Source organism: Danio rerio, chromosome 21 (assembly GCF_052040795.2).
Source record: "Danio rerio strain M-AB ecotype USA chromosome 21, GRCz13ab, whole genome shotgun sequence".
NCBI classification, from domain to species: domain Eukaryota; kingdom Metazoa; phylum Chordata; class Actinopteri; order Cypriniformes; family Danionidae; genus Danio; species Danio rerio.
The window spans coordinates 18,449,647-18,477,389 of record NC_141041.1 but is presented as its reverse complement, the minus strand read 5'-3'; the positions used below and the strand labels follow the sequence as shown (position 1 = coordinate 18,477,389).

The 27,743-nt window shown below is 36.4% G+C and overlaps 1 protein-coding gene and 1 long non-coding RNA gene across 3 annotated transcripts in view; one reads left to right on the top strand and one right to left on the bottom strand.

Annotated features, from left to right (window-relative positions):
* The window catches only part of bcr (BCR activator of RhoGEF and GTPase), a 117,752-nt gene that overhangs the window by 24,229 nt on the left and 65,780 nt on the right, over window positions 1-27,743 (bottom strand). The window contains exons 3-9 of one of the 2 annotated variants that reach the window (XM_087300993.1): window positions 25,428-25,532; window positions 23,969-24,154; window positions 16,621-16,728; window positions 14,108-14,168; window positions 13,779-13,831; window positions 9,951-10,148; window positions 2,304-3,527 (exon numbers count right to left, since the gene is read on the bottom strand). In XM_087300993.1, the coding sequence (XP_087157119.1) occupies window positions 3,291-3,527; window positions 9,951-10,148; window positions 13,779-13,831; window positions 14,108-14,168; window positions 16,621-16,728; window positions 23,969-24,154; window positions 25,428-25,532 (948 nt within the window). In that variant the 3' untranslated portion in view covers window positions 2,304-3,290. Of the gene's footprint in view, window positions 1-2,303; window positions 3,528-9,950; window positions 10,149-13,778; window positions 13,832-14,107; window positions 14,169-16,620; window positions 16,729-23,968; window positions 24,155-25,427; window positions 25,533-27,743 lie in introns of those variants that run through there. The other variant, XM_087300992.1, reaches the window with a different exon arrangement.
* On the top strand, window positions 17-12,382 carry LOC141379842 (uncharacterized). The gene is made up of 3 exons (XR_015520190.1): window positions 17-185; window positions 9,214-9,277; window positions 9,512-12,382. It is a non-coding gene; the product is annotated as an uncharacterized LOC141379842 (long non-coding RNA).

Below are 27,743 nucleotides of genomic sequence, written 5' to 3'. Positions count from 1 at the left end.
AGATGAATCCGGTGGTGAGTGCGGATACTCAATGGGCTGTTTGTGTCCAAAAGCTCACACTCAGCAGTACTGAAACGAGATCCTGGGAAACATAGTGTTCTCAAAATGCTCCCACACCATTAGGATTACGTTGGTACTATTTCAAAGGAAAATCAAGCAGAAAGGGCAAAGCAGCAAGAAAGAAGGTATTTGAAATATGTGTGTTGCAGTCTTCTTTAAAAAAAATAAGAGAATAAGAAGAGGCCATGTGTGTTTATGGAAACAATAGTCTGGGACTGCCTTTAAGCCTTTAATTAAAAGGGAGGATGAAGCACTACATATTTATTTATATTTATACAGTACATATTTATGATTATTGTCCCAATGGTAAAGCAAGCCAGCCCTCTAAGGGTTGGTGAAAAAAGTAAAATGCTTTATTTTAACCAAAAATATTTGACAACAGAAACTATAAGTAACTACTGACTGGTAATTTTGCAGCTAGAATAAAATAAAATAAAATAAAATAAAAGGCAGCACGGTGGCACAGTGGGTAGTGTATGGGTGTTTCCCAGTGATGGGTTGCCGCTGGAAGAGCATCCGCTGCATAAAACATATGCTGGATAAGTTGGCATTTCATTCCACGGTGGGGACCCCAGATTAATAAAGGGACCAAGCCAAAAAGAAATAAATAAATGAATGAAAATAAAATAAAATAAAATAAATTATTTTTTTATTAAATTAAATAAAGAAAAAATAAAACAACATAAGGTGAAATAAAATATACCAAAATTAAATAAAGACAAAAAGAAAATAAAGAAAAAGTGTAATAAAAATGAAGAAAAAATTAAATAAAACAAATATAACAAAAATAAAATAAAGAAAAATTTTAAGAAAATACAACAAAATAAAACAAAGAAAAAATAAAATAAAATAAAGAAACATGAAATAAAGAAAATTAAAATAGCATAAATAAAGCATTTAATAAAATAAAATAAAGAAAATATAGAATAAAATATAATAAAATAAATAAAAGAAAATAAAAGAAAGAAAAAATAAATATAATAAAAATAAAGAGGAAATAAAATAAAATAAAAAATAAAGAAAATATAAAACAAAGAAAAAAATATTAATTTAAATAAAAAATAAAATAAAATGAAAAATAAAACAAAATAGGAAAAAATAAAGAAAAAATAAAATAAAATAGAAAACTACAGAAAAATTTAAATAAACAAAAGATTAAATATTTTATAAATATTTCTTAACTAATAATACAGTTACTATCAAAGAGCACTAGGCAGTATATCAACATTTTCATGACTGGCATTTCTGTAACAATTATACAAAATGCAGACTAGTACAAAGACACACACACTCACACACACACATACATACACACACACACACACACACACACACACACACACACACACACACACACACACACACACACACACACAGACAGACACACACACACACACACACACACACACACGTCGAAAAAAAACAAACAGTTCTGGTATCCTACTTCAATTTCTTCAGCAATCTCTTGTTCTGCACTGTACACTGTTTGCAAATCTACACCAGTATCTTCTAAACTGAACATGATGTGCTTTCTTCCTCAGTGTAAAAGAGGAGACGCTCAAATGAGCTGTCTCAGCACATCAGATGACATTTTCCAGCAGTTTGCCTCTAGTAGAAACATGACAATGGCAATATCTCATAATCACCGACTGCAAATGGACTGAAACCACTGAAAATTAAACATACACACACACACACACACACACACACACGCACACACACACACACACACACACACACATACACATACACACACTCACACACAAATACTGAGCGCTTGTAGAACTTAAACAGTGCAAGTTTGTGTGATTAGGACAGAATTCCCTCAGGGTTGTACGGTTTTAGCCTTCGTAACATAACACGCTTGAAATAATTTTAATAAGGATGTTTCTGTTATTTAGTAGGTGGATCATTCCACTGTGGTGAGCCCAGATAAAATAAGACAGCAAGCAGAAAAAAGTGAGTGAGTATTTCTGTTATTTAGGCAAGGCGTAGGTGAATAGGGTAAAAAAAAACACAATAAACATAATAAAAACTATGCTTATCACTATATTTCCCTAGTTGATTATGTTGAGAATTGTATCACACATTTTCTAAATTCTAAAATGCAAATGAGGCAATGTTTAATGAAATGTGCTCTGATTTGCATACCTTTCTAGCACAAAAACAATTGGATGAAGTCAGGTTCAAAATTTTCTTTTCAAAGTCTTGATAGGACTTTGAGTATCTCTTTTTTTATCACACCACAATACTGCGAACAAACAGAAAAACACTTGTGGCATGTACAGGGTTTCTGCAGGTTTCTTCAAATCCAATTTAAGACATTTTAAGACCCTAATTTTAGACTTAAAAGGCTAAACATTAAGGATTTTTTCTAAAAGCTTGGTAACTTCTTTAAATAGATATGTATTAATGGAAGATCATGTAAAGGGATGTTTTTCTTTGGTTTTCTTTGCCCTATTTAGGGAATTTAATTTGGAGAATTTGCTGTAAAAATGTCAAACAGTTGTTGGGAGTTGTAACTCTTTGCAGTAACAACTTAAACATATTAAATAAACTTTCTTATGGAACATTGGTGATTGGGTGTCAGGCGATTGGGTAGCTTTACTCGGACATAACATACTTGGACATAATTTACTTTAACACCTACAACACTATATTTCAGTGTATTTAAGACTTTTTTAGACACCCTAAAATAATTAAGCAAATTATGTATAAAAAATTCCATTCTTAAAAACTAAAATCTTCAGAATATAGATATGAATAAAACTGCAAAAAAATATCCAGCTTAAAGGTGCTGTGTGTATGTTTGATACCAAGTGGTTGAACTAGGTATTGCACACCTTGTTCAAAACATGCAAGCTGAACAACAGAAAACTGACAATGATCACCTCAGGTACACCTCATGTGCTTTATTCAGAGTTAAATGCTAATAATGTGAGTTTGAATGCCATTTTACATGACATTTACTGCCATTCCACTGAAAGCAGCAGCAGTTGATCTTAGATCTTGAAAAAAAAAAACATTTGAAGTGGAACTTCAGTGCAAGCCAACACATAGCAGTGATTGAGCATGTACATATAATAACGTTAAAGATTTAAATGTTAAAAATGTTTACATTTGTAATATTTATTAAATCATATTATTTACTAATTAATAACCTTATGTGGAACTCTAAATCGACGTCTCATTTCGGAGTCTGATAACATCCACTGGAGGTTGCACTTCAGTCACGGACGCACACTTTGAGAGCCTTCAAGACTGAATGAATCAAATACGCTGTGTTCCACCAAAGCAACCCGGGGTGCTGAAATATAATTGGCTAAACTTGCATTGGTTGAATTAAAGGGACCAAAACAAAGACAGACATTCCAGCACGTAACACATATTTTCAAAGCAGAATATCTGGGGTCAAGTTTACTTAGTATCTGCAAACATATTATGTTATGTATTAGAAGAGTCAAATACTTATATACAGCAAATTTAAGTATACCCTTCTGAAATGGAAATAATGGAAAAAAATACATTTGAGAAAAATATGTAATTTGTGACTATTTAAAAACAGTCACAATATAACAAGTACAACAACAAAAAACAGTATAAAGTGTATTTTGGATGTAAAAAACAATACTTGCAATACAGACAATACAGTTGCATAAAAAAACTGTTTCGCCTGCAGTGTCTCATCTTAAAATGAGGAGCCCATGATAATACTGCCACTTTGATTAAAAGAAATAAATCTCCACATTTAGGCATTTAAATCACCTCTTAACAGATTGTGCCCTGAAGGTAAGAAGCAAAATGTTGATCAGCAGAGTCTGTGTGTGGTAGGTTGATGCCATGTATACATTAAGGATGCTCTTTTGAACAGAGCAGGTGGCTTTAAAGAGCTCGAGGTCATCTGGTTGTTTGGATGGTTTGTGTTTATGTGTCTGTATGTGGATTGTGCCGACATGCATATTTACATAGTGACTGTCACATGTGCAACTACACACAAAGCCCATCACACATGTGTGTGTTATATTGCAGACGCTGAAAATGCTGCTTTCTGAAATGGGCAGGTTCATTTGCATTTTAATTAAGTGGCTTTGGCCCAGCTATTGCGGGCCTCTGGGGCCACACTGAATCTCTTTTCTCTCTGTGTCTCACACGCATACCTCCAGTTTCCAGCACGGGAAACACTAGAAGCCCTGGCTAAGCAACACAAGCATGACCTGAACAATCATGCTAATGCTTCTAGCTGCCCACTGATATCAGTTCTGAAGTTACTCTTAAATAATGAGATCTTTGTTCGTTGGCATCAAGCACAGAAGTTAGCTTAGGGCACCATGCTGAAGCTCTCTGCTCGAGCTGGATACATCTCTAATGAACAAAAAAAAAACAATTGACGATAAACTGATATCAAAATTACAGCCAGTAAGCCCACAAGCCAATAATTATATTTATGTTAGGACAGGAAACTAATATATGTCCAATAAATAAATGAACAAAAATGTTAACAATTAAAATCAGTCGTTTTAAATGCGAGCAGCATGGTGGCTCAATGGCTAACACTGTTGCCTTACAGCAAGAAGTTCGCTGGTTCGAGTCCTGGCTAGGCCAGTTGGCATTTATGTGTGGAGTTTGCATGTTCTCCCATTGTTCGCGTAGGTTTCCTCCTATATACGCTTTAAGTGAATTGGATTAACTAAAAATTGAATGTAGTGTATGAATGTGGGTGTGAATGTGAGAGTGTATGGGTGTTTCCCAGTACTGGGTTGCAGCTGCAAGGGCATCCAGTGCATAAAATTGTGCTCGAATAGCTGGCGGTTCATTCCACTGTGGTGACCCCTGATAAATAAGAGACTCAACCGAAGGGAAAACTAATGAATGAATGAATGTTTTAAATGCTACAAGCAAATGTAGAAATTATTACACTGTGATATATAGGAAGAAAAATGCATATAAAATTGTAGATTTAACTAACATTACATTATAATCAGTTAGCCCATAAGCTAAATAACATGTTTGTGTTAGGACAGGAAACTAATATATGTCAAATAAATAAAGGGATAAAACGTTAATAATTAAAATCAGCTGTTTTAAATGCTACAAGCAAACATAGAAATTATTACATTGCAGCAAACAAACAAAAATGCGTATAACATTTTATATTTGGTTTACATTTAGCAGTGTTGCTTAATGATTTGTTCAGAATTAATTTTTAGTTTATATTCAAGGTTTTCAAATTGTGAAATATTATTCCTGAGGGGTTTCAAATGTTTGAAAAAAAAACAACAACATTAATTAATGATCTTATTTGGGGGTCAGTGGCATCTGTGGAAGTTAGCCTAGTTGTGACTTAAAGGGACACTAAGGGTGCTTTCACACTTGGTTCATATGCCTGGACCGTGCCCAAGTTCGAATGTCCCCATTTGCCATCTTCTCGGTTGGTTTGTGTTCACACTGGCCGAACACACTGCATGGGATGCACACTTCAGAATCTCACCGGAAGAAGTAGGTCTTCCGGGTACTTCTTGTAAACTGATTTTTAAATTCTACGAATTCAGACATACTACTTTTGGAGGAGACAAGCAGACATTATCACTGTGCTTGCTCTGGCTCAGTCCCGCTTGTCACCAAGGTACAGTATTCAGTTTAATTCAATTCACCTTTATTTGTATAGCACTTTAACAATGTAGATTGTGTCAATGCAGCTTCACTTAGAAGATTATAGTAAATTGAAACAGTACGTGATACGCAGATTCACACACACACAAACACGCATGCAGACGATAGATTATTATTCAGTTGCTGGTTTACTTCCATTATTTGGTACGATTACATTCATACCAGAAGTGAACCGTACCCTAGACCACCTCTTTCAGGTTCGTAGGTGCGCACCCGAGTTCAGAAGACACGTTCACACTAGCTAAACAAACCGTACTCTGATGTCAAACGAACCCGGGTGCGGAACAAAAGTACTAGTGTGAAAGCGCCCTAAGTTACAACTTACACATTACTAAAGATTTTTGTGTTGCACCACTGAACTTTAACCGTAACGTTTAAAAGTTTAAACATAATACTACATTCTAACTAAATATTTACAGCAGCATCCTTCCATGGATAATGAAATGACAGTGAGATAAGTTTACATTGAGAAGCTCACGATAAAAAAGAAGAATGGTCTTTGTTTACTCACAGCCTTAATTTCCTTCCAAATCTCGCAATTTGTTCAGTTTATGAAAAAAAAGTCATTTATAATTTTATTTTCATAGGAGAGGAGTTATATATAGATGGAATAGTTACAGAATTTTAAAGCAGTTTAATGATTTAAATGCTTTTTATTGGATATTACGTCATTCAATGTGACTACGCATGACTTTACGAAGAGCTTAAGACCTACTAACTACGGTTTGAAGATGTTTGTAAGAACAAATTTAGTTACAAACTAGATAGTAGTTACTAAGCCCCTAGTGTGGACTTTACGATCCAGTTTAAAAAAAAATTCATGATCAGCTGGTGCAACCCTACCCTGGTCCTTAATATAAAAGAGGGCAGACGAACAACCAATATCAGCTACTTTATTTACAATATTGAACGACAATCAATGGAAAAATTATTTAATATTGGAGTAACGACTAGCACTTTGCATATCCTACTTGGTAACAAATAATTAACAAAAAATATTAGTAGATTTGTCATTTTAGAAAATGCTACTGATTGTTATTGTAAAATGTGGGTGGTTTGTACTGTAGGTTATCATCAAGTTATGTGATTGATGTCAGTTGCACAAACCAGAGCTTTATGCCAAAAGTATTTCCAACAATATTAATTCTGCTAGCATTAGCTACCACAAATCTAGAAGTCATGAATCCTTGGTTAACCAGCAAACAAAAGCAAGGCAAACTTAGGCTTGTGTGTTTTTTTTAGACTGGACTGAAAGACAATAAGCTCCACAACACATTGATTTCCATGAGCTCCTTTCATGCACACACTATCAATATTTGATCAGTTGCTCCGTCCGCTCACGCCCGAGGGAGGAAAGCAAGTGCAAACTCCTCCTCGCCGTTTACTCAAAGTGGGTGGAGCCTGTTCCACACAAGATGGCCTTTTATGAATAATCAATGAGTTTGCGAGTCAGAGTGCGGTGGGCTCATTAAGGCAAATTACACGCAAGTGCTGCTCGCCATCAATCACGCAGCAACAATTCATCTGTCACTCTCCTGAGGCCACATTGCTGGAATGAAGGGGGTGGCGTAGAGACTCGCCGAGGCTGTTTACACCTGGTCACTTCATGCGTTTTTACTGATCGGATAGCTTTCTGATCGGAAAAAGGACAGGTGTAAATGGGCTACGAAATGCATTTGAGATCTGATCGCTCAAACCACATCAAGAGACAGTCCGGACACATTCCTGATGAATCAGGACAGGTCTAAATGCATCTGGTTGTTGAAACCTAATTTTACTCCTCCAAAAATGTAACAAAATAAACGATAACACTTTAGTTTAGGTCACAATTTATGGTATTAACAAACAATTAACTAACACTACTACTAGCTTAATAGGCTACTAATTGGCTGTGTACTTGCAAGGAAGAAGTTGGGTTTAGGTTTTGGGTAGGATTAGGGATGCAGAATAAGATCATATTGTATAATTACAAACGAACTGATAATATCTTAATAATGGGCAGGTATTAAGGCAGTAGTTAATACCATGAATTGTCACAAGTTGTTTTTTGGCTATATGACAGTACAATATTATGTAACGCAATGCCAAATGACAGTAGGGGATGTTTGTTTATTTAATTTGACTTTAATTCTCGTTTCATTCTATTTTTGACTAGTTGTCAATCTTTTAATGATAAAATTGGATTGTTAAATGAATATAAATTTGGTAGCATTAAAAACAGATACATCACGCACCTGTATTTAAATCTCATTAATAGAGAGGTATCCTAAAATAGCAGAAACCATATAGTGTTTTGTCTCATTTAGAAAGGCATATTTTTGTTTTTTGGAGTGTAAGTTATACACAAATTAATGAATACCCTTTAACAGTTTTAAAAAGCCTACAGAACATATAAAAAAAACCTATAGAACACATAAAGTCAATGTATGAAGAGTAAGACATATAGCTTACGTTTTTGAAACAACAAAAACTACTTCAATAGAATGCTTTAGCTGATGTAACCTTGTCAAATTTGCATATACCACTAGAAGGTGAAGGTGTAGGCCTGTCACAATAATGAATATATCACACAACACATGAACATGACCTCTTTTTTGGTAATATTGTCCATACATATATTCTAGCAACATTTTATCTAATTGCGCAGCATCTCTATCTCTATTGGAGGTGTCAGTATGTTTAAAAAAACACACTAGTATTTGCTATAAATTGCTATAGTATATTTTCATGTGGGTGTCTGACATCTGAAAATAGATATGGTAGCAGATATGACAGCCTCTGTTACTTTTTACCTTTTACTTTTTGGTTAACATTTATTATTATTTATTTGTTGGAATACATTTTTACATTCTGATTTCAATTGCTAATTATTCCATTTTTAAAACGACTAAGAGTCTTAAGAATAAAATATGATGTGTTTTTGGAAGAGTGTACTGTACTTGCATTATGATGCTATAATTTTGTCATTTTGGCATTATATAATGAGTGCCATAAAATGGTCTTTAAATGGCAACGATATCCAACCTAGGCTCATTCCGAAAACATACCTCTATATACATTTCTGGAGACTGCCGAATACATATTAGGAGCTTTCGCGAATCCACCAGAGGCCGCTGTGTATGCTTTTTCAGATCTCAAATTGCTCTTGTGAGTGCCATTTGCACCTACTGTTTGTGCATAAACCCACCAGAGGCCGCTGTCTGACTGACTGACTACCCTCCTCCTTCCCTAAACCCAACCAATTGTATAGACTGACCCACCCACCCACTTCCTTAAACCCAAGCAACAATTTTCAAAAGCAATCCAGAAAAAGAAAAGCCCTTCTTTGATTTTTACCACGTTTTCACATTTTACCACATTTTCACCTTGTTATTTACTTGTTCATTTAATTCTTTTGGATTCTGTTTTTGTCTTACCCGCTTTTTGGAACCATTCTTTACCGGACTTGAACCATATCATCTTGGTAAACTTCTGCGTCTCAAGTCCGCTGATGTACATGGCAACTACTAAACAAACTGGGAACAGCGGGAAATCAGTCCATACGGAGGTAGGGCTATATTTTCAGAATGAGCCTTTGTTGGTGTATCTGATACTTTAGTAGGTGTAACCTAGTTAAATTTACATATAGCGCAAGACTTGAAGAAATATTCATTTAGCTGAGATACATTTATGTGGCCGAATGTAAATAAAACCTTTTTCACAAATCAGACAGCTAAAAAATAAGAGAAAACACAAAGTGACCAGGTGTAAACTAAATGCAAACATATCTTTTCTTTCTAAGATCTCTTTAATGGTGATCTTCTCTGCCAGTGACAACGAGGATTTCTTACCGCCAGTAACTAATGACATCATCATGATTCAAGACCATCAGTAAGCAGATACCGAAGAGATGATTAAAGAAAAATCCCAGTAGATCTGAGCACAAACAGCTAAAATGCAGCAAAGATGTGAGTAACAAAATAGCCGATGTTTTATTTATAAGCATAAAGCCTCAGTGGAGATGAAGAGTATATGCTAGTGTGAATTAGCGTCGCCCAAGGATAGGTTGTGCGGTGAACAGAGAGCGGTTTGGTTCTGAGATGGATGGAAATGACTGGCTGTATATCCTGATGGGAGCTCATTGGCTGGAGAGCTCCGGGGCACCTGCGCTATGTGCGACCTGGAGTTTTGACATTTCTCTGCCCTTTAAAAATGTTTTTGACAAATACTCTCCAGCGTACACAAGATGGAGGGTGTTTGAGCGTGAGGGAGAGGGGTAAGATGGTTTCTGCACTCACCTCTCCTTTCTTCACGGTCATGGACTGGCGGCGAGGCGTGCTCTCTTCGTTAATGCTGGACAGGAAGTTTTGTGAGATACGAAGGGCGTCCTGCAGGAGCGGGTAATCTGGGTGACTGGAGGGTGTGTGTTTTAGAAGATCCTGTAGACAATCAATAGAAAATCAAAGAGATAGTACATTTTTTTCTTCGATCATGCAAAACAAAATACTGTACAAGATGGTGAACCCAGACGGTGAATTACTATGAATAGGAAATACTGCAATATCATTGATCTACACTCAAAAAACTTATGCTTGCTGTTTGTTCAAACTACTTATTTAAAATCAGCTGAAACAACACAATTCTTAAGTTTTCTTGGGGTCAACTTAACTGTTGTATGTTCAATCCACTTTAGTTTGTAAAAACCAATGTATTAACTTAATTCTTTTACATTGTTCCAACAAAAATCAATAGTGCGGAACCCATTGTTTTTTTACAGTGTAGGGTGCATTAGTTACTGCCCTCTAAATAAAAGAACCAGTTACCAGTAGGTTAATTCATTACGACATAGGAGCTGTACTTAAAAGCTTTGAATTCTTGGCTTAAATGCTACAGAATTCAGAAACCATGAAGTGAATTGCAGCAAGAAATGCTTGTGATTGTACATGAGCATAACCATCCAAAGATTTAATTCTATTTTAATTCATTTACTCATCCTCCATTTGTTCCAAACCTGTTTAGAGTTTCTTTTTTTCTTGTTGAACACAAATGAGGATAAACTTACTCAATAATATTGCGAACAGCAACTACCTCCCATGGTACAATGTAAAAAATGCTGGGTTCCACACTATTGACCCTTCGCTAAGCCACACCTGAAAACCATAGCTACTCGCAGGAGGTCTGTCAAGCTTTCGACCGAGGGAAACAATGCATTGTGCATATGAATTGTGCAAATCTGAAACCAGTATCCTAAAATTTTGACCAAGGGCAATAAGATCTATGGCAATAACTCAAAAACCTCTTACCCTGAAAAGATCTAAACTGTGTTTCCTACAAAATACAAAGCAGGTTATGTTTCACAGCTGTCTTTTTCTTTCTTCTTGCTCGATAATATGAGCACTGCTCCGGTTAAGCCTTTGCAATAGCAATAACAGCGAGCACAATCCAGTCATATTTTTATCTGTTTTAATTTATGAATGTTTGAAATTACATATAAACAAAACCGAGATGTGATCCCAAACTGAGCACTTGCGATCAATATACTTTACCCGCAGCGTTTTTTTAGACATTTATATCCCTCATGTCCATTTCAGAGCTACAAATCACCACTGTTTTCGTCAGATTTAGAGATTTAGCCATTGGTGACGGCGTTATACCGGGTTAGTGCCTGCTTTTATATTTGGTGTCGGATCAACATTTGCTGGTAGGGAAAATCTATTTGTTCACTTCTGCTGTTTATACTTTGATTTGCATTTCAATTTATTTCTTTTTTTCCAATTTATTGCAAATTAAAATAATAATGGTATAAAAAACACAAACATTCTGACAGTTATCAGTGCTGTACATTGTTATGGGTCAATGGTGCCAATAATCCATCAAATCCATCAATTTCCCCTTTCTGGCTGCTCTTTCTATGAATGAATTGTGTTAAAGCAGTGTCCATGAGTGTTTCCCCGTTGGTTAGTAACGCTATATTTCCTTGCACAACAATAGTCTATCAGAAAAAAAAGGGAAATCACGGTTTAATTTGTTATTATAAGATTATTTTTAATTGTCACCTATCCTGCTGTGCATGAACTAAGCTGTTGAATGGTCAGTGTATGAGGCGGCTAGGCTAACCTACTGTAGCTTCAATTATGATTAAATTATTTTCAAATTTGTTGCGTATTTAGTCGTGAATATACCCCTGTGATGCATATTGCAGTCCTTTTTGTCTGGCTTTCTCATATATCTCAGCTGCTCACCAAAAATTACTTATTATATTTCTGGGAATGTCTGACATTGGCTCATACATAGTGTAATAGACGTGTCAGGCACGAATGCTTGATAGGTGTAACAACAGTAACTAAGGAGGGCGGGGCTTAGTGAAGGGTCCATTCCTTCATGATGTCACAACACAAATCGATTAGGTTAACTTAATCATTTTTACAAATTAAGGTGGACAGAACATAAAAAATTTAGTTTTCCCAAAAAACTCTTAAGAATTGTGTTGTTTCCACAGAAAATCAAAGATTCATTTTGAATAATTCAGTAGAACATGCAGCAAAAGTCATTTTTTGAGTTTATCTGTTTTTTCCTCAAGGGCTGTTAGAGTCAATGACTTTTTTTTAAATCAGCGTTCTTCAGAATATCTTGTTTTGAGTTCATGAGAAATTTATAAACCACTTTGGAACCACTTGGTGTGACATTGTGTGATTCAATGCCCTGATATACTTACTGCAAAGTTGTATTTATTGTTTAATTACAGTACATGTGAGATTTTTAAAATGTCGTTCTAATATACCGATGATACACATCCAGGCACAGACCACATGGCTAATTTAGATATATAAATAAATAAATATGTGTTATATGATTTCTTCTAAATAACAAAGTAAACACCACAAAAATGCCAGTATTTAGGGAAAAAAATCTGATCATAGCCATGTGGACTTCTTTGCACAAGCTCTCCAATTGATTAGCATCATATTATCAACAGATGAGGTAATTCAAATGACACTGTTATGATAGTTTGAAATCAAAGTATATTTGAGAATATTGATTACATAGTTCTGACCACAGTTTGAATTAATCACATTTCTTTGGATAATTCTTTTAGCATAATCTTACTTACTGTATAAACATTCATTTTATTGTTACAGAAAAGTGGGGAAGGCAATTTGGGACGTAAACCACTGTGAGAATTATACATTGACGATCAGGGGGTCAACTGTTTCGGGTTGTGTAACACATGCTTCAGTCATTTATGTATTTATTTTTAATTACATCTAGCTTATTAATAAAATGCATATAAGTTTTCAGTGTTTAGAGGGATATTTAGTGTATTCTCACCTACAGTATTCTCTGATTAGCTATTTCAGATGTTACTATAGGTTAAACTACAAACTATATGTCTAATTTGATTTGATTTCCAGGCTAAATATAAATACAAACACCTATTTTACAAGAAAACAAAGTGTTGTGAACACAATGTCTATTGATTCTCTAGATCTGCTGCTGTCAGGCTTTTTTTCCTCGAATAGACTGATTGGCACAATTACGCATTAACAATGGTATGAACTTTTATAGGGGTGGTCAAATATATATTTGTATTATATAATATTTTAATTACTAAAAATAATATTTGAAATACAGATCAAAGTGTAATATTTCTCAGTATTAAAGAACTGACCCCCCATACATCTTGTTTTGACTTCCTTTATGGGGGATCAAGTGCTAATCAGGAGGGTCAATCCCCCCCGAACCCCCCTGTAATTTGCACCCTGGTGTAAACGTCACATCAGTTTAATTTTCCGCATAAAACACTCCATATAAAAATCAAAAATTTATGCCAAAGCTGTTTACATGTTGGCAATGGGAAAGTGATTAATACATGGATATAATTATACATTAGCCCATAGACCAACCTAAAATATACACTATACTATATATGAAATCTAATTTAAACAGGCCCAATACCTTGGGAAATCAACTTCACAAGGCACTGGCATTTGGAGTGTACAACATGAGTAATAGTAAAAATGATAAGTAATGCCTAAAGAATATATTATAATAAACTAAGGTTGACTCACATGCAAAACAAGCGTGCTCCGGGTCACTCTGTCCACTGGTTTATAGAGCAGAGCTGGCAGAGACAAGACAGAAGAGAACACACACACACACACATAGTGGGCGATTATTCACAAGAGCCACTTTCATACTGCAGGCTCAAATGCCGATGTTTGAAACCTTATCTAATCCACCCACTCAATGGGTTTTATGCAACTGAATTAAAAAGAAGGAAATACATGACATGCTGAGAGCAAAATGTGCAACACATAAGCTCAATGAAAATACTACAGGTAATATAATGACCATATAATACATGAAAACAAACGAATGCCATCTTATGGTTTCTTACTTTCCAGTGAGTATTTGGCTGTCAGGTCCTTGCACTCCTTGGTGCTCCTGACCTTGAGACTCTGCAGAGATACCAGAGACAAACCCAGGATCAATAAACCTGTGAAGTGCACACTATCTTGCAGTGTTGGTAACTCTAATCGCATAAAGAACATCAGATTACGATTACAGAACAACTATTTTTACCATATTACAGCAGATATTCTCTTAACAAATTATATTTATTGGCTTTAAGGTGTTACGGTAGATGCAAACATTAGATGAGACAAGTTGTAGTTCTGTTCTTATCTACAGTATATTCCACTTCTTCCGTATTTCTCTGTATACTCCTTTAGAGAATCTAAATGAATGAATTACCCTGTCATTTGATCTACATTTGCATTAAGCAAACGTTTTCTATGGCAAGCTTCTTACACTGACAGCAATGCACTCTAGAACCCACCAGTGCAAGCAAACAATTATCCTAATGTTTGCCTTTGGTTGTGTTACAAGTGACGAATATCCAAAGTGTAAAGGCAAGTAGAAGTTGGCATGACAACAGCTGGAAGGGGGGAATAAAGTGGGACGAGGTGAGCATCATCATGTAGATTTTATTCCAGACAACCTCTCTTCATAACATGTAGCAAGGCATAAAATCTCCAGCTGAACTCTGAAGAGGGCTGAGCGCCACTTTTAGATCTGGTATGCCGGATGGTAATGGTCTCTTTAGGTAATCAGTCACACCGGGTGACCCCATGGAGGAGTGCAGCAGGTAAAGCCCAGCATAAAAACTGGATATTACTGGTTCTTTGATGGCAGGATGCATCAAGGATTCAGTAGATCTGATTGAAAGATGCTAAGGCTACACTTACAAAAAGATTCATTTTTGATAAATGATTTACTCTACTTTTTTAAGGTAAGTGGTTGCAAGCAATTTATATGGGCTAAATAAAAAAAAAAAAACAATTAAATTAAGTAATGTTCAACTTCATTTGTTTGGCTGCATAGTCGCAATTTGCTATTGATAATAATCCATTATTGCCACTGCGGCGCCATATGTAACGGTAATGGTAACGGTAACGGTAATGAAGTGTCACCCACTATATCTAAAAAAAAAAACAGTAAATCTAATGAATCTTTTTTTTCCAGTTCTTGTTTTCTAACTTTAAATAACACAACAACAAATTCAAAATGACAAAATACTGATACTTCATCCAAGAAAGAAAAGTTAGTTAGTATGGATGTAACGATTTACCAGACTAACGATTCGATACAATTCACAATACTAATCTCACGATTTAGTCACGATTTTTTAACAAAATTATTTGAAACAAATTGAAGAGCCCTTTCATTTTTTTCTTAAATATTCAACATTTTTGCAAAATAACACATTTTCTGCCAGAACTAAATTGCTATTTAAAAAAAAAAATTAAAAATAAAAACTAAAGAACACTCATAAAAATAAACAAACTAAAACAGTGTCACGGTGCTGGGATTTCACATTTTTAAAAAGAAATGTCTGCACATCTATATTTTCTGGCATAAGCTGAGATCTTTACACATTTACCATGTATCCTGCTGATAAAAAAATTCTTTGGGGACTGAGACGGCTTATGTGGACAGGAAAGCACTGATTCTAAAAAAAACTGATTCTAAAATTACTAACTATACAGTATAGTAGGAGTACTATGCAGGTGAATAATTAATATTACTTGTATAATTAATTAGTATAAGTATCAGTGTGATACATTTTAAGAAGAGATGTTCTTGACCATTTTTAAATTTTCAATAATAAGAAGAAAATTACTAAAATATGCATAAATTAATTTGAAAAGGAGAGGGTCAAAATAATCTGATATCTCCTTCTGTAACAGAACAATTTTATCCTTCAGTCTGGAAAACATCTTCACACTTTCGCTATGAATACACTGATGCACCCTGTGATCTCTGTAGCACTCGTCAGAGCAAGTAGAGCTGCAAATCACCTGGACCGCATGGTTTGGCTTATTAATAGTTTCTTTTTTATGTACAGACATCTGTGTCAGTAGTTTTTCACTGTGCTGTATCATATTCATAGTTCTGTTAGTGCAAGCAAACATCTTTTTGCAATATTTGCAAACAGTTTGTTTTTGTCTGGTGCATTTCAGTGCTGTCATTTTACTCTGCCACCCCACCTCCAGCTCGCCGCTGATGTGCAGGTAAAGCGAGCTTGCACTTGTAAGCACAGCGCCCCCTCTGTTAAAAAAAAATGTTTAATTCGACATTTCTACCAATTTAAATCGTCCCATATTTGAATTGATTTTCAACCGGCTCACGGTGAATCGTTACATCCCTAATAGCTAGTTTTCATTTTTTTTTAAATAAAGAAAAAAATGTTGGATTATTTTTGATACTGTTATGTGTGTAATATTAACACAATTTCAATTAAATAAAAACACAACCAACGTAAAGCTTGTATTTGTTGGGGATTTGGGGGGAAAGGTATCTGTTCCTGTATCAGAATAACAAGACCTTGAGCACTCCAGTAGGCATTACCTCAGAGATCTCTGCAAACTGTGTGTTCGCTTGACAGCACTTCTCTGCGGTCTCCACGGCGAGTTCGTAATTATCCACAAAGGCTCTGTACAATCCAAGCTGACTAGCCTGCGGGAAGAAAAAAACAAAGTGAGTCATTTCCACTTATGCATCTTTTTGTATTTGTAGCCCATGTTTGGTGGACTTTAAAACAGTGGGATGGAAACTGTTGAGCTTTATAAGTACATCCAGGATGGCAGTTCTCGCTCCTGGCTAACAGCGACACTATCAGTAATGAGTGAGATGCACGCATGGATCTGCCGTGCTGACATGGGGTGGACAGACGGGACAGTGTCATCACCGCAGGAGCAGCTGGGCCATTGCTGTGCACGGCTATGGAGCCTACAGCGGTTGCCATGGCAGCAGAGGCCAACTCTACAGTGAACAATTAATGCGTGCGGCTGGCGCTTGTAAAAAGCACATTTGGAAATCTGATTTAGCCCATCCAAACTCAATCGCCTTCCTGTCAGTGCTGGAAACCTCTCTCCCCAAACAACTCAATCAATCTCTCCAAACACAAATATACATTAGATGATAAAAGGTTTGTGTGGGTGTATATGCGTGATGATAAACAAGCTGGAACAGAGCCACCTAAATAAATTTTGTCTGTACTGATCATGTGGATTTGGCAGGTTAAAAGTAAATACACCTCAATTTAATTTTCAAATATGTTTTTAGCTCTTATGAAGCTAAATGCTTTTGCTACTGTACATTTAAAAAGGGTTTCCCAACAATTTACTCCTCCTGTTCGTTACGCTTGTCACAATCACCAGTGATCTAACCCTCATAGATCGCTGTAGAACATCTACAATCGCACAGAATACAATTCTGTCTCCATATGAACTAAATGTCCTGTCATGCACCACACACACACACCTGCTCCAAGTCTCCTTTAATTACACTGAATACTCATGTACTGATTACACTCACATACTGTATATCCGGCTCACTTTGACACACTTGTTAGGTTAACACCCTGTAACGTTACAATGCGTTCCCTGGTATAGTTAGTGGTGGGCAAAGCGAGGCTTCATGAAACACTGAAAACAGTCGCACCAAATGTGTTAAAGCTTCAAAACATTTTGAAACCCATACACTTTTATGTATTGCACTGGAACAGCTTCAGCAAAGAAACAGTTAAGCAAATTGAGGTATTAAACCCCACGTTGTAGAGTTGAAGCTTCAAGTGATTTAGTGAAGCTGTGAGAGCTCCTGACTAGCATGCAGAGATAATGGGTTCGATCCCAGGGTAATAAATCTATAGAGGTTAGGTTTGAAATGCTCTGTTTTTGTAACATGTTTTGTTTTAACATTGGTCTGACATCCAAATGAACACTTTGTGAATAAGCATGTCTTGTTTTGGACATAAAACAAGGTTGTTGCTAGATCAGATACAGTTGCGGTCAAAAGTTAACAAGAATATTTTTTTATTATTCATTAAATTTCCCATTTATTGTATTTCATTGTTGTCTACCGCAACCCTAAACTCAAGCATCACAGTACTGTAAAAATAATAACTATTGTTATACAGACTTGTGTTTCGAATCACCTTAGTCATGTGACCTGGTTTTTTCGGATCATGCTTCGATGCAGTGTTTCGAAACACTTGCGCTTTGGGATCCATCCATCCATCCGTCCAACCATCCATCCATCCATCCATCCATCCATCCATGCAACCAAAAACCTGCATAAGGATCCTCACTCCGTTGTCACTCGACTCTCTTGTGGTTACGCTCATGTCATTACATACCTTTCTTTTTTCTTGGAGCACAAGAGATGATATTTTAGCAAATGTCTGTGGACAAAGTTATAACAATTGAGCTCATATGCATAGAGCTACAAGTAGAGAAAACATGTGCACACAGAAGAAAGGTTTGGAATGACATAGGAAAGCATTTATAAATAGGTTTAAATAGTCAGTGATGTGGAATCACATTTACTGCTTTGCAAATACTGTGGAAGAGATTCAAAGTCATTCCACAGAGAATTTGCATATAAAAAACTAAGTTCAATTAATAAAGCCATAAAAATTCTTGGTTTGCAGATGAATTCTTCATGTGATGTTCTTTATACTGGTGTTTTGCTCCTGACTGAGATTTGTAAATGCATCCAAACCTTTACAATGATTGACAATTGATTGACAATTTTGCACAACAATTGATTTTCAATGACAAAAACCACAATACAATGACTATTGGATGAAAGACATTACTGAGTCACTGTTTCATTGAATCACTGTTTTGACACATTGACATTTTGTCATCAATCTCATCACACACCCCAAGCAACCCCTTTGGTAAACGTCCAGGCTTGGTGGTAAGTCCAGGGATAAATCTTTTATTTCGCACAGGCCAAAGAGTCCATAAGTGAAGTCATTTTCTCAGTGTGTGCAATCCTCTCCATGCTGAGCAGAAACAGCCGCCCCGGGCCAGAATCTATCTGCAGCGTGGAGGACGGGAATTTACTCTGCGACAACCTCATTACAGCGTGGAGAGGGATGATGACCGTAATAAAGCAGCGACAACACAAGCCGGGCCGAGTCAAACCGTGGCTGAGCGCTGTGAGGGGACGCGTTAAGCTGAGACAAAAATCTGGAAATTTAGCAATATAAACAGAAGTGATGGAACAACTCCGATCAAACTTGTTTAAAACATGCATAAACAACTGATTTAAAAGACCTCATTCAGAGTAGATGCCAAATTTGCTAAGTTAATAAGGTTTGTCAGTGTTTATGGATGGATGGATGGATGGATGGATGGATGGATGAAATAGACAAACAGATAGATGGGTGAAAGGATGAATAAATAGATGAACTGACAGATGGAAGGACTAAAATAGATAAATAGAGGGATGAATGGTTAATTAAATGGATGGATGGATGGATGGATGGATGGATGGTTGGATGGATGGATGGATGGATGGATGGATGGATGGATAAATGGATGGATGGACGGATGGATGGATGAATGAAAGGATGAATTGGATGAATGAAAGTATGAATAGGAGGAAAAGTTAATGAGCAGAAAGATAGAACAGACAGATAGGTGAAAGGATAAATAAATGGATGGACCAATAGATGAAAGTATTAAGAGATAGATGGATGGAGTGATGGATGGTTGATTAAATAGATGGATGGATGGATGGATGGATGGATGGATGGATGGATGGACAGATGGATGGATGGATGGATGGATGGATGGTTGGTTGGATGGATGGATGGATGGATGGATGGATAGATGGTTGGACGGATGGATGGATGGATGGATGGATGGATGAGACAGATGCATGGATGGATGGATGAAACAGATGAACAAATAGATGGGTAAAAGGGTGAATAAATAGATGGACCGATTGATGAAAGGTCTAAGAGACAGATGGATGGAGTGATGGAGGGTTGATTGAATGGATAGGTGAATGGATAAACAAAGCTGATAAAAAGATGAATAGATTTAAGACAGCAGATTAACAGATAGAAGAATGGATCAATAAAACTGATGAACAGTTAAGATGGCTGAAAGGATGACTGAATGAATGGATGGACCATTGGAGAGATGGATAAATGGAAAAATTAAGTAACAGAGGGATGGAATGATGGTTGGATGGATAATTTGACAGATGAAATTATAATTTAATTGGGTGAATGGAGGTATTTATGAATAGATGGAAAAAATAAATGAAAGATAGATGTACGGATGGGGGAATTGATGGATGGATGGATGGATGGATGGATTGATGGATGGATGAAACAGACAAATATATAGATGGGTGAACGGATAAATAAATGGTTGGACCGATAGATGTAAGGATAAAAAAATAGATGGATAGTGTGATGGATGGTTGATTGAATGGATGGATGATGGATGGATGGATGGATGGATGGATGGATGGATGGATGGATGGATGGATGGATGGATGGATGAATTGATTGATGGATGGATGAAAAAAACTGGTTAAAAGATAGATGACTAAATGGACAGATGGACCATTAGAGGGATGGATAGGTGGAAAAACTAAGAAAATAATGGATGGACTGATAGTTGGATGGACATATGAATGATGAAAGGATGAAAAGGTTAATTTAATTGTGTGAATAAAAGTGTTTATTAATAAATGGAAAATGAATGGACAGATAGATAGTAAAATAGATGGGGGAATCAATGGATGACTACATGGATGGATGGATCTACAGATTTGGATGGCTTATTGATATGGTGTTAATATTACACCCATAACAATATTAGAAATAATCCAGCACCAGAAACCAGAGGCTTCATTACAACTGCATTAACTGTCGTGAAGAATACACATTTGGGCTAAACTCCTCCTCCAGACAAATCGTCTACTGTGAACAATGATTGGCTCCTTTGCTAAAAGGCGGGGCTTCCTTCACTAGAATGACTATATTGACCATAACTCTTTTCTCTGTTTCTTCACACAAAACAAGTAATGTGTATTCTACAGCCTATTCCGCAACCCAGCAGAAAAGAGAGTACAACCTTTGGTGAGAGTGTGTGGGAAACACCCACACACGCTTTCAGTCACACACTATGGTCAATTCAGTATATCCAATTAACCTATTTCCCATGCAGACACAGAGAGAACATGCAAACTCCACACAGAAAGAACTTCTGCACCAACTTGGACTCAAACGGTGGGGCAACCATGCTACCCCCAGGCCACCATGCCATCCCTGATAACTTATTATTAGATTATTAAATTCAAATTTCTAAAACTATTGTCACAAATCTGTTATCATAAATTATTTTGGCCATATTAATAATTGATCTCCTGATAGTATGACACCTCAATCCACAACAAAACACACTGGTCTGTCTACTCAATAAATGTTGTCGCAGACACCATGTTGACAGGTCGATATTCCTCATTCAGATAACATGTAAGCATCGAGATGTTGTCTGCCACGACTGTTTTGAGAAGGTTGAGATGCATCTAAATACGACACGCAAACTAAAAAGTCGATACGTCAGCTGGTTCGGACAGCTTGACAGAGACTTCAGCACAGCAGTGTTCACATCCTCTCAGGCTCGACACACTTCCTCATGATGACATGACCATATGCCAGACCCAGCTGAAGATGAAAGTACGTTCCTCTGCTCTGTGCACTTAACGATGTTTAAGTAGGTCACAGATCTGCATAGAAAAAGATGGGAATGTCAGAATCTCTCTCTATTCGGAGAAGAGTCTGCAGAGAATTTACATTCGAGTGTCGGTGACAGGCGTAAAAACATTTAGTGTGAGGGAGCGAGAGTATTAGCATCTTCCTCATAGCTGTGTGGAACAACGAACATCCCCTTTGACATTCGTGCTAAATAACAACATACATGGTGATTTGCATTGCGTTTTCTTACTCAACCTGAGCTGTCGTGAAGGAACAAACAGCACAAACAGCAGGAGGCATTTCTGTCAGTGACTGTGACTATATCTATCTCATTCATTCGTTTTGTTCTCTCTCCCACTGTGAGCGACTGTCTTTTTTAGGGAGTCTGCCTCCTCAGGCGCCGCCTTGGATTGTCGTTAATGGACATGGGGAAGAATGAGGAGATCAGTGACAAATAGCCTCCGGTCAAAATGACTGTCTGAGGAAAACCCAGCATCTTCTGGGAGAAAACACCACTTGGCGACTCTGACTTTTGTTTAATAAACACGGGAGGGGATAATGAAGGAGAAAATGGAAAGATAAATAAATGTGGAATATGACTCCCACACAGGCTGTCCGGACAAAATGGGGATTTATCTGCCCTCTAATAGTCAGCTGAGTCACGTGAGGACAAAACTTAATGGAAAAGAGCAGGAGGGGGCCAGAGATAGAGAACACAATCTTCAAATGGCACTATTAATAGCCTGCTCCTCGAGACACAAAGCACACGCTGTAGTATCTGCCCAAGTGACTGGGTGAAAAAAAAAAGACAGCATTGAGATCTGATTTTCAACGTTACACAGGCTCCTGCAGTCCAGACATTGTGTGACTGTGCAGTGTCATTCTAGGGGCATGAATGATTCATTTAGGATTCCTTGATTTAGAGCTAAATGTTAATTCTTGTTCAGCCTCACGGTGTACTAAAAGGAATGGACAGCGAATTCAATATGATCAAAATTAAATACTTGACTCTCAATCACATTCTTGATTCTAAAACCAACCATGACAGCATACGAAGAGCTGATTATTGTGAAAATATATTGAAAACTGTGTGTGAAATGCTATTTGATGCCCACTAATAAAACTTCTGAGTGAAACAGGATGTATTCTAGAATGTGATCGACATAAGTATTGAACACAATACCATTTTCCTCACAAAACATATTTCTAAATGTGCTTTTGTTTTGAATTTTTTTACCAGATGTTGGTAACAACCAAAGAAATCCATATGCAAAGAAAACAAATCAAATTAGTTTACAAATCAAGTTATAAAATAAATTGAAATGAAACAGGAAAAAAGTATTGAACACATGAAGGGAGGTGTAGAAAGGCAGTGAAAGCCCAGACAGCAGCTATAACCTCTCAGTAGTTCTTCAGAAACCCTCTGCCTTTCTTTAGTGTAAATTAATATTAGCTGCTTCAGTCCGACATCTACATTACCAGGATGATGAAGATGAAACCAGGGTGGACATTTCAGCAAGACGATGATCCAAACCACAGCAAAGGAAACTCTCAAATGCGTTCAGAGAAAGAAAATCAAGCTGTAGAATGGTCTAGCCAATCACCTGACTTGAATCCAATAGACATTACAAAATAAAGATCAGATTTGATAGACGAGACCCACAAAAGCATCAAGATTTTTACACTGTTGAAAAAAAATCCCACCTGAGTGATGCATGAAACCTCATTCTCTATATGAGGGGCGTCTTTAAGCTGCCATCACCAAGCAGGCTTTTTATATAAAGTATTAAATACATTTTAGTAGTTCATTACTTTCTCCTTGAGTCATTCCATTGTTATTAAACATAACTCATTTATTTTTAGATTTTTTTGTTTTTATGTTTGTATTGTTTGAGCTTTTACCAAAATTCAATTCCATGTCAACACCTCCTTTAGAAATATTATGATTGTGTTCAATACCTATTTCCCCCACTCTACATGATTTTATACATAAATAAGGAAAGTGGGTTATTAAAGGTCTGTTTTGTAAAGAACTAAAAAAAAACTAAATTGAGTTGAGTGATTTGATGGAAAGAAAGAAATAGCTGATGTTATGCTTAAACAAGGTAGTAAGTAAATAAATAAAGTAAATAATAACTAAACAGGGTCCTTGTTTAACCTGAAAAAGGTGCTATTTAGAAAAAGACTCACTTGTTTTTGGAAAAGGTCTCCCACACGCTGGTGGTGACTCCACTGCTGCACTCTGGGCAAAAGGCTATCGTAGAATTCTTTGTGGATCTCGTAGAGCTCAGGCACTTTAAAGAAGATGGTTTCGATCTGTTGAACAGTGAGGACAGGCTGGGAGGTGGTGGCTGCTGCTTTCAGGGGCTTCATAGGCTGACATAGGATCAAGAAAAGAAAAGGTATGAACATTTACTGAGAAAGACACAATGGCATGAGTTAAGTTACAGACCATTTTAATTAAATGTATGTACTCGTGTTTGGGGTAAGATGTGTGAAGGTTTTTTTGTTTGGCTGTTTTTTCTTTTAATTGTATTTAACAGCATATTGTGATGGAAAAGCTGAATGTTCAGTGTCACAAAAAATTTACATGAAATTTACATGAACAGATTTGATATGAAACTGAAATCTTTTGTAAAACATATTTTAAAATCTCCTAATTAAAAATCTTTATTTGTTTAATTACTGTGCACTTGCTGAGCAAGACTATAGATTTTGGTTTAAATAAGCCCTATTAATGTACAACGTCACATACAGTACCAGTGCTTTTAAATGTATGACAATCCTGTTGCAGATGATGGGTTGGCCCATATGTAATGTATTTCAAAGGGATAGTTCAGCCAAAAATTTAAATTCTGTCATGAACTCAATCTTCACTTGTTACACACCTGTTTGAGTTTCTTTCTTCTGAAAAGAAGATATTATGAAAAATGCTGAAAACATGTAACCATTGCTACGGTTCATATATCCGTGTTCTCCTTTCGTTGTAATAGTTCTATTTGTTTTATAAACTATTTGTTTTGTTGCTATGTCTGTTGCATGAATGTGTTTGTTTACCTTTCCTTCACAGCGCATGTTCCAGTCAGCTGACTAATCAGTGGGACCACCTGCAAGCTATTATTGAGATCTACTTAAGGACTCTGTTTCTCACCTTTCGGCATTCAGTTGTTCATGTTTGTTCCTGTGTTTCAGGTCTCGTTCTGCTGTCCTCCAGGATTTGTGAGTTATCTTGTTTCCCATGCAACCAGAGCTGTTGTCAGCCTTTGTTTCTTGTGTATTGTACTGATCAATTCAGCTAATAAACTTTTTTTCCATATATTGACTGTCAGATTAATAGTGACTGATCGTCTATGATGACTGATAGAAAACTATTCTATTATACTAAATGGCGATCAGAAACAACGTTTCCCATTCGCCTGTCACGATCACCATATTTGTGAAATAGTATACACTATTGTTTGTGTACGATATTTATTAACTATATATTAAAATATATTGATGACGATGTCCGAGAATATGTTAATAACATTAACATCCGTCCTAACCATATGTGGTATGCCTAGATTGTGTGTACTGTGTGGTTCTGCGGGCCTGCAGCTGGATATTACTGCTTTAAGCGGCAACAGATTCAAACTTCAGGCTTTCTCACCAGTAACAGCGCCTCCAAATGGCTGAGGTAGGTCTCTTCACTGGCCAGAATTCCAGACAACACCCTTTTCCTCATCTCCAATCCCTTCTCCAGGTCCAACTCCGCCTGTGTGAACAGTGAAAGAGACTCACACACTTCTGAACAACACAATCCCACAGTCACATGACTTTAAAATTACATACTGGCAGTGCCGGAATAGGCTATAAAAGAGCAACTTGGCACTGGTTCAATGGAGCTGCTTGCTGGTCTTACAATAACTGTCTTGGCTACACGAGAATCATGGGAAATACATAACTGCTTTGAACTGAATAAAGCCTTTATGTACACTGTCCACTAAGCTCTAAGGAAATTATCAAAGAATGCTTCCAAAAGTGAGACATGTCGATTTAGTGCTGTGTTGAGTAGGTTACTGAGTGCTGATGATGGTTAAATGTTCATGGAATGTTCGTTTCCATGGCCACAGCACAGGTAGTGGAAATCACAGATGTTCGTGATAGCCTCGTGAGACTTCCATAGTCCAGATTTCAGAATAAAACATCCGTCTGCTTTATGACTGTAATCATTGTGAAAGGTACTGGCCTGTATTGAGGTTTAAAGCTGAACTAATGGTAAAATAGCTTCAGTGCATTCAATGATAATAAATGTGGAACCCTGCCTGGTGATGCAGTAATCCCATCATGGAAACCTGCAGCAGGGGGAAGGTGGACATCAAGGTTTTATTCATGAACTCTTGGGCGCTAGACGTTTCACCCCAGGGGGCAACCCTATATCTATGGACCACCATCTTTTATTCATCCACATATTTATTAATCATAGGATGTCAACGTAGCAGCCCATCAGAATGAGTAGAGCTCATCTCTGCTCCTTAAACTATAATTGTGACTTACTGAAAATGTAAGGATGAAAAACTAATTCCAAATGGAAATATCTAACATGATTTTTAACTAGAAATCTAACAAGAAATTTAAGATTGCAGAGGATCAAAACAGTATAAAACAGTTTAACAATTTAACAATAATGATGACAATTTAATCTTAATGTATATATGTTTTATCTATTAAAAAGGAAAGCTGTCCACATTTGGATGTTCATGTGTCTTAAACTGTAATTCAAAATGTAACAAATCAAAAGCTGAACTGTTATTTTATGAAACAAACAACAAAGAAGAAGAAACCTACACTGTAAATTTTTTTAAGTCAAACATAATAATCCTTATATACTTTAGCTTTTTCTTGTTCAGCTTTTAAAAACATCAGCTGCACTGACCTAAAATTATTCATTCATTCATTCATTTTCTTATCGGCTTAGTTCCTTTATTAATCCGGGGTCACCACAGCGTAATGAACCGCCAACTTATCCAGCAAGTTTTTACTCAGCGGATGCCCTTCCAGCCGCAACCCATCTCTGGGAAAACCTAAAATTATTTGTCAGTAATAAAAAAAAACATTTAGTTTGGTTAACATAAGATTGTTCGTTTTCTGGAAAGGGGAACCACTCCCTAACAAAACTTTTTAAGTTGTGCCAACTGAACATTTTTTGTCTGCAGAACTGGAATGCCTGAAGTTGAGTGAACAAAAAAATTCTTATTTCCTTATTTCCTTTGGGGTTTTTTTTCGTGCACTCAACATTCATCTTGCATTCATCCTGTAACTCAACACTCAAATTATTGTTTTCACTTTTAATTGACGGGACAGTACAGAGTATAGACAGGAAAGCGTGAGGAGAGGAGAGAGGTGAAGGATCTGCAGAGGACCTCAAAGCAGGAATCAAATTCAGGTCACCATGAAAACTGAAGTGCCATGTGTCAAAGCACTAACCACTGCACCACAGGTGCCAACATGTACTCAACTTTTGAAAACATAAGTTGTACTGACTTAAAATGTCTAAAGTGTCTCTTGTGGAAACTGGTACTAAGAAATAATACATTATCAGAACAAACACAGTTCAATTGAAAAAAGATAACTAAAACAGAAACAAATGTTAACAAAATATTTATTAGACACAATTAGAAACAAGACGGTGAAACGACAATTAGGTAAGCAAGAAAAAATGGTAAAAACATGGCTGGACAAACAGGGAAAAATTCTTTGTGATGCTTCAGATGTAAAGCATGCCTTTCTGTTTTTTTCAATTGAACGATGTTTGATCTGATAATGTAATATTTCTTAGTACCAATTTCCTCAAGATTTTTTTTCACTCAACTTCAGACAGTTTAGGTCAATGCAACTTGTGTTTTCAAAAGTTAAGTACACATCGGTGCCAATGGCGAAGTGGTTAGTGAGTCGATATATGGCACTCCGGTGTTCACATCAGGCT